This window comes from Dendroctonus ponderosae, unplaced genomic scaffold, assembly GCF_020466585.1.
Source record: "Dendroctonus ponderosae isolate FM_Combo_2020 unplaced genomic scaffold, Dpon_F_20191213v2 Dpon_F_20191213_2, whole genome shotgun sequence".
In the NCBI taxonomy this organism is placed as follows: Eukaryota; Metazoa; Arthropoda; class Insecta; order Coleoptera; family Curculionidae; genus Dendroctonus; species Dendroctonus ponderosae.
In genome coordinates, this window is record NW_026018165.1 from 208,851 (window position 1) to 217,511 (window position 8,661).

Consider the following 8,661-nt stretch of genomic DNA (forward strand, 5'->3'; position numbering starts at 1 on the left):
CGGGCTTTGGTACTAACGACCATCTTCAAGCAGTGAAAACCCTTATTGAGAAATGCGTGGAATATAACCAGCCTTTAGCTCTAATTTTTGTAGACTTCGAGAAAGCATTCGACACTATCGACCAGTCGAAAAATGCTCGATGCGTTAACTGAATGCAGAATCGATCACAGATATATCACTCTTATAAAGAACATATACGCTGGAGCAACGGCATGTGTAAAACTGCACAAGTACACGAACAAGTTCCCAATCAGAAGGGGTGTGAGGCAAGGAGATACAATTTCTCCAAAGTTATTTACCACCTTCTTGGAATTGATGTTCAAGAAGATCGATTTCAAAGATATGGGCATTAACATAGATGGCCGAAATTTAAACCATCTTCGATTCGCAGATGACATTGTTCTGATAAGCAATAGTTTAGACAAAGCAGCAAAAATGCTTGATAGGCTGCATAATGCTTAATTGGATGTAGACCTTAAAATCAATGTTGCAAAAACTAAAATCATGACAAACCTTGTTCCCAACCAAAATACAGTTCTGGGTGATTCTCAAATTGCACAAGTTACATCTTACGTGTACCTCGGCCACGAACTACGAATAGATAGAGATAATCAGACGTGTGAAATTAAAAGAAGAATATCACTAACTTGGGCTGCCTTTGGGCGACTTGGTTATATATTTAAAGAAAACATCCCCATTTGCCTCAAACGTAAGGTGTTTGAAAGCTGTGTCCTACCAGTTATGACCTATGACCGCTTTAGCTTCTAATCATCATTGAATCTGTCCAAAAGCTCTGAATCATATGCGCCAGTGATCGTTTTACCCTTTTCAAGGTAATGGATGTGAATAACACCGCGTGTATCTCAAAAAACTGTGGCCATCACCTTGGTCGCCTGCAAAGTTGAAACGGAACATGGCAAAACATTCATTTGAAATGGTCACACGGCAGCGCTTATGGTCGAGTGTCAGTAATCGCTGCATCCATCGTGCGGATAGCTTGTTCAAATCCAAATATTCTTGTAAAATGTGATGTACCCTGTCAGTTGAGATGCCTATAGCATCAGCCAGTTCAAGCACTTTTATTCTCCTTTCGTCCAGTATTGTCCAATATCGACCATTTCTGGCGTGACAACCACTTTTGGACGACCTGGACGTTCTGCGTCATTTGTGCTGGTACAATAACAACGAAACTCAGTGAACCACTTCTTAACCATTGAAATTGATGGTGCAGAGTCCACATAGTGTTTATCAAGCTTTTCCTTCGTTTTGGTGATGGTGTTTTTACGTAAAAAATAATACTTGATTGGCACTCGAAATTAACTTTTTTCCATTTTCGTCGAAATTCACAAAGTGATCTTCTTTGAATGACTGTTAAACATAAATTAAATGACGTAGCATGCTCAAAATTTCACAGCAGTCGGGAATAGCGTTGAATTTAAAGTTACTGGTCGTACGTTACTCGTCAGCAAGGTTTAGCCTGAAACTAGCAATTCCGAAATATGCTCTTTATTTCGCCAATGTACCTACTTTACATCGGGGCAGAACTAGTTGCTGTCGCCATATGTAAGTCTTGCAATATTGTATTTATACTGAGCTATAATAATAATGATAATAATTAGGCAAATTACTACAAATGGTTTCAAAAAATAAACTCAATAGTTTTTCCGTACTCTCCAAGTGCTTACTTAAAAGGAATGAGGTAAATTTCGAATGACCATGTTATAAATATTTTTGTACTTACCTACTGACGTGCAGAAATGTTTGTGAGCATCTAAGGTCTTCAAGCAGCGCTTATTTCGTAAATCCCAAATTCGAAGAGTTTTATCATCACTGGCAGAAACCAAAAATTTGCCACCAGGATGAAATACTACCCCTCGCACCCAATTATCGTGAGCTGTGAGTGCAAATAATGCAATGCCGGCACCAACATCCCATATTCTAAAATAAGAATTTATGTATGACATTCCGCTAATTATGGAAGTTTCACTGGATGAAATTCAATATGATTTTGATGATAAGCCTACACATATTTGCAGTCTCAATATCAAGTTAAAATTCCAGTCGTGTGACCCAGACATATTTAAACATTTTCCGTAGCACTATATTTAAAGTTTACTTTGGATGTTTATTGTAGGTATGGGGTAAGTTATAGGAGGTGAGAACACTTAGCCCGGTATGCATAGTCAATCCAAACCGATTCGCCGTGATGTCGCAGTCATAGATTAATACAGGATTGCTGCCAAGGTTTAGGCAAAGAAAGAGTTGACACTTTTGACACCCAAGGCAAAGTTGAGGGTGTCAATCGGTCAGGAGTTAGCAAAATGGATTTTTGCCCACATATCGAACACTATTTTTTATTCAAATGAAAGACATAACGAGTCATACGTTATAATAAATAATAGCCATAAATAAAAGGCATCAATTTCATATTTTAAATTTGATGTCAATGCCATTTGTGACATTGCCACGTTTTGACCGTTGTAATCATATACAAGTGAATCAATGAGTGTTGAAAATGCAAGTGCTGCTTTCACGGTATGGTGTATGTGTAAGTTGCATATTTTGCATGATATTTGCGCTATTTAAAAAGAGCATGCTTTGCGTGTGGCAACATCGACGAGCGAAAAAAAATTATGCCATTAGAACGACTTTGAGATTAAACTTGCAACAAAATTATAATTTACAAATTGTAAGTACGTTAAATTATGATCAATAGTTGCCTATAAACCTAAGTAATTCATTAAAAAAGCCCGTCGGTTACTTTTTAAAAATACTTTAAAAAATATAATGACTGACACCTTCAATTTGTCACATTTACTTTTGAGCACATGTGCGTAAAAGTAAAACAAATAAACAGTAGAGAAAAGTGCTTCCTTTTGATCAGAGCATCTGGTCGAAAAATGGCGGGTTTTGATTCATTCGATCAAATTCATTTAATCTCCAAATTGCTAACATCAATTGTAAAGACACAAGATAATTTAGACGGTTTTACGATTGATATCGAATGGTAAAAATTCCAATTGATTTTAGTGGATATTGTTAAAAAACAAAGTTTCCTTGAAGATACGGTTGAGTCTTAGTCGAAAAGCACGGGAGATCACTTCGCCCACTGCCTCATCGCCTTTGAAAATGTCCACCGCAGTTGTGGACGAAACGTCAGGAATAAATTCCGATAGACCACGGCTTCAAAGCCCGGAAAACATTCCTAAATGTAATTTGACCGGCCGTGAAAGCCTTCATTATCTAGAATTATTTTTTAATTTTTGTTCATATGCAAAAAACATTTATTCTGGCAAGAAAATATGAATTCAGGATGATTCAAAATTGGCGTCATTCCTTTTAAGGGTATATAGGGGCTCACTTAGAGAGTACGAAAAAAATATTGGAAAAAAAAATTTCCCCAAAATTTTAAAAAGATATTAACAATTGAAGATCGAATTTCAACTTTGTTATTAAGCATTATTTTGAAAAGGTCCCACGTTTGATTGGTAGCCTATTGGGATACTTAAGCATTCGAAAAGAAAATTTTTGATTAAAAAAAGTACTCTTCTTTTTTTTTTTGAATGTTTTTATGAACAGTGAAAGCGGCAATGATGTTTTTTGTCATTAACAGATAATTACAAGTAGATAGCGTTTGTCAATAATAACAAGCATTTGTCAAACTGTGACTAATTTTGAAGCTCCTTTTACAAAATGTACACAAACATTGAATTTGCGAATATGCGATTAGTTATGAAAAAATGCCACAGTAACATAGCAGAAGGTGTACGAACTTACACATCTACATATAAACTTTGTCAAATACTGAAGCTTGAATTTAAGAGAATAAACAACAGCAAACACAAATCGAAGCAAAATTATAAGTTCCATTTTTTAAATTTCGTAATATCCCGTTTCCAATAACCTTTTTTGTTTCACTTATCATTTTTTAAATATTTTTAATTATCATTTTTTTGAAAATCTAAATTTTTTAAGTGACCATCTGGGGATTTGAATTTTACCGATCTGGCATCACTGCTTTGAATGCTATATGCCAAATAAGATCAAACTAAAATCATTCAAAATGTTGCACGTCAATCAAAGTAATGGACAATCATTTAAAATTAATGAAATCTGTGTTTAAAGATTCAATTAAAATAATAGGTGGTTAATATTAAATATTATTATTTTTTACATTTTTTATAGGTGTATAAACATTTACATTGTAATATACAGTTACCAATAACCGTTGTTGTTTCACTTATCTTTTTAATTATAACTTTTTCACAAAATCTAGGAAAAACTAGGGATTTTTTAGGTAACTGTCTAGGGATTTCAATTATCAAATCAGAGGATCAAATATTAAACATACGTTCATAATATATACCCCGAGAATATACAGAGTGAGTTTTTTAAAGTGTTACAAGGCTATATATCAGAAACGGTTTCTAATATATTGTAACGGAAATGGCCTGGGGTACTCACCTTTGAAATAGAGGGATGAAAATTCATGGTATTTCAGTAAATGRGAGCCCCATTTGCGCCCCATTTACTGTCAAATATGACACTGACAAGCGGGAAGTTTCGCACCTGTTCTGGAGATTTCGAGAACCATTTGGGTTACCTGAAGGAATYTATATAAGCGACGACGAGAACCAGACAGGTCAGTAAAGTGATAGCAGCGACCGAGTTCAGAATAGGTTAAACCCCGCGAGTCGGAAGTCCGAGTTTTCCGTTTGCTATTGTTATTGTTTGTGAAGTTGACGTTAATTTAGAAGTTAGTTTGAGTCCGAGTTGAATAAAATTTGGAAGCTGAAGAAAGAGTTTGATACCCGGCCATCCACGTAGGAGGACGTATTTTTCCAAACGTTTTATTATTCTACTGAAGCGCAGTCTATGAGAGGTACATGATTTGGCAGCATTAGATGAAGACGCCAATTTAATTAAAATCGCCACTGAAGTTGAGCAATTGTCGATAGAAGAAAATATTCCGATCGAAGAAAATGCGCCAGCTGAAGCTCAGCCTGATGTAGAATCCATAAACGCTGCATCGAATTTGGAGACTTTTTTTGCAGTGGCGCCACTACAGAACGAATCTGTTATTGACACCACCAGAGAGCCTCGACGGTTAAGCGAAAACGAAATTAGGGAAATGGCAGCCATCAGAATGGCGGTTGCAAGCATTATTGATAGCTCCCAAGACACTTACGATAGTTTCATGGTGGAAAATGTGATGACTATGGATAACAGTGCTCAAGACGAGCAAGATGTGCAAGGTATCTCTAATTTGCCCGCAGAATTCATTGCTGAAGACACTAATATTGAAGAAATTGCGGGAAATGACAAAACCGGCGAAGATGCTGCATGTGCAACCGCAGTGGTTGACAGCAATACCTCGTTACAACAGAGCACTGTAAAATTTGAGGAAATCGCAGAAAACAATACTCCCATCGCTTCTACTGCCACTACGGTTAATACAGGCGAGCCAAACCCAAGTACAATTGATGATAATTCCCAGGCCTACGAAGATAACATTCCAGAAGGATCCAGTAATGCCACAGAACTTGGCAAGGACAATCAGGAAATTTCATCTGCAGGGGCTGCAAAGGATTAACATCCTTTCTATAACTAGAAGAAGAAACGCATTTGTTGGCAAGCATTGAGGAATCTTGTGCGGCTTCGTCCGCCTCCAAATCACCGAATCCGGTAGTTGAAATACCTGAAGGTCCTCAGGCCAAATTTAACGATGTCCACATTCACCGTTTGGCCAGATATAACCATGATCCAGGAATTACCTAATCGGGGCGATCAAGGTATCGAAGGGGGGCAGTGTAACGGAAATGGCCTGGGGTACTCACGTGTGAAATGGAAGGATAAAAATTCATGGTATTTCAGTAAATGAGAGCCCCATTTACTGTCAAATATGGCACTGACAAGCTGGAAGTTTCACACTGTTCTGGAGATTTCGAGAACCATCTGGGTTACCTGAAGGAATCTATATAAGCGACGACAAGAAACAGACAGGTCAGTGAAGTGACAGCAGCGACCGAGTTCAGAATAGGTTAAACCCCGCGAGTCGGAAGTCGTGGATGGCCGGGTATCAAACTCTTTCTTTGGCTTCCAACTTTTACTAACTCGGTATAACTTTAAATACGGAACAGGAACAAACTAACTTAAAAATTACCGTCAACTTCACAAGCAATAACAATAACAAACGGAAAACTCGGTCTTCCGACTCGCGGGGTTTAACCTATTCTGCACCCGGTCGTTGCTGTCACTTCACTCCCCCCTGTGGTTCTCGTCGCCCCTTATAAAGTTTCTTCCATGTAACCCAGGCGGTTCTCGAAATCTCCAGCCAGGTGCGAAATTTCCCGCTTGTCAGTGTCATATTTGACAGTAAATGGGGCGCAAATGGGGCTCCCATTTACTGAAATACCATGATTTCTGATCCCCCCATTCCAAACGTGAGTACCCCAGGCCATTTCCGTTACAATATCATCTGACGTGGTGGGTGCAGTGGTCATCACTTTCACTTTTATAAAACTCCTAAAAAAAGATGAAAGATGAAGAAACCAGATGCGGGTTAAGAACGACCTCTCCAACTCCTGCCAGATTTTCGTTTACTGCAGTATATTTCCGTCTTCGCGTTATTTTCTACTATTAACTACCAGTAGTGCGAAGTCTGGTTTCTTACTCTTGGATTGTTAGGAAATCTTTGCGCCCACAATAGCGCAGCTTCTCTGTAAATCTTTCTGCACTTTCCCAAAATTAACAACATGTCAGCTTCCATATTGAAATGGATTCCATAATAAACATTCCATGTTTGGTTGCAATAACTTGAGGAAAAGTGCGTTAAAACAGACAATTTGGAAAACCACTGACTTAAACATGTCTAATTGTATTTATATTCAATAAGACGTAAATTATTGATAATTGCGTAACCCGATGCGTAAACCATGCAAAAATTTGCCCACATACGTAGTTTTTCATGTAGAATCAAATTTCAGAATAAAAAAATATCATTCTATTTAAAATTTCAAAGTTTTTTTTTATCTCTAGAGAGAGCGCTTCCGTGGAATAATTTAAAATATGTTTAAACATGTCTCCCGACCGATCTATTACTTTCCAAAATTTTTTGAAGTATATTGCAAACTGTTTCTGAGATATAGCATTGTAACATAAACTCACCCTGTCTATTTTAGCTGTGCAATTTTTTTCGAAGGGTCATCCTGTATATTTTGTGTACACTAACCTAATCGTTTTATCCCTGGAGCCAGAAGCTAGGAATGGACCCATATGTGCTCCCTTCTTATTATCGGCACCAGCAGCTTCATTTATAGCACTGGCAGAAGCATCAGGTGCCCAAGCAATGCATTCGACCACATGCTCATGACCCCGTAACTCGTTCCGGCATTCTTTTGATGTCACTGACCAAATGCGAACAGACTGATCATTAGAACAGCTCGCCAATAAACTGCCATCTTGAGATGCTCTGATCATCCTCACCTATATATAAAGTAAAAAACAAAGTTTTTTAACTGACAATTTGCTCAGACGAATTATCAGAGCGAATTTTTACATCTTGTATTATCTTACTATTGTTTCACAATTTATTAACATACTCTTTTAGGTTCATTTAGGTTCTTTTGATACCGATAGCAGAAAATAGATATCAAAAATATGGCCCGCGAGACATTTTTGAAAAAACCCAATTAAAAAAATAGTACATTAGGTACTTATACTCACGGGAGTGACAGTGAGGCGGCAAACATCAAATCCTTTGATGTTTGCCGCTCACTCTTTGATAATCGCCGCCACTCGGCTTGCTCGATCAAATTCTTTGAGGTTTGCCGCCTCACGGGAGACACATCAACATATTTATTGCTTCTCAATTATTCTAAACTAGTTTATTCCAGATTATTCCTTCATTTTGCCTATATAAGCGGCTGGATGGCTCGAACGTTAGTTAAAGGCACTCAAAAAAGAGCAAAAGTTCCGACGAACTAGCTCTAGCGTAAAAATCAGCAACACGAACGTTAGTTCAGTTCTATTTGAGCTACCGATGTGATAACTTGGACAAGCGATATCCTAGCGAACTGCTCAAACCGTCAACTTGCTTTGTGACTTTGTGTGCATCTTGAGTGGTTACTAACTATAGTTTTTGAAGTGATAACTTTTTATGGGAGGGTGAACCGATTTTTCTCGGTCACGGCGAGCAGTAACGGCGGCTCCCACTCCGGCCTCTTCGCGCCTGAGGCTTGGGGCGCACATATGTACTTTGAATTCGACATTTTTCTCTTAGTGCGGGTGCATCTGTAGATCTGATAAACTTTTTAAATACACATTGCGTTATTAAACTGACAGTGATTTTGATTGATCAATTATTGAGTGTGATATTATTGTGTTCGGTGTAGTCTATTTTATAACGCTGATAACAATGAATCAACAAATTATCAAGGGAGAAGCTGCAGATACTGCAAATACTAGGTTAAGGGTGCTGATGTACTAAATGCCTGAGTTTCGTCTTCTTTTAAATTTCCTATTAAAGTACACACACAATTATACACACTAAAGCAGTTTAAGTGCAAAAAAAATGCGGATCGTCCTTCAATTTGCAGAAAAATGTATTACAAACTTTTGAAAATCATCTTCAAACGACCGGGTATTTATCATTGCAAATGA

At 37.6% G+C, this 8,661-nt stretch overlaps 1 protein-coding gene across 1 annotated transcript in view; it reads right to left on the minus strand.

Annotated features, from left to right (window-relative positions):
- The window catches only part of LOC109542342 (lissencephaly-1 homolog), a gene marked incomplete in the record, with an annotated part of 61,713 nt that overhangs the window by 4,727 nt on the left and 48,325 nt on the right, over positions 1 to 8,661 (minus strand). Inside the window, 2 exon segments of the mRNA XM_048663822.1 lie at positions 1,742 to 1,938; positions 7,232 to 7,485. Of these exon segments, the coding sequence (XP_048519779.1) occupies positions 1,742 to 1,938; positions 7,232 to 7,485 (451 nt within the window).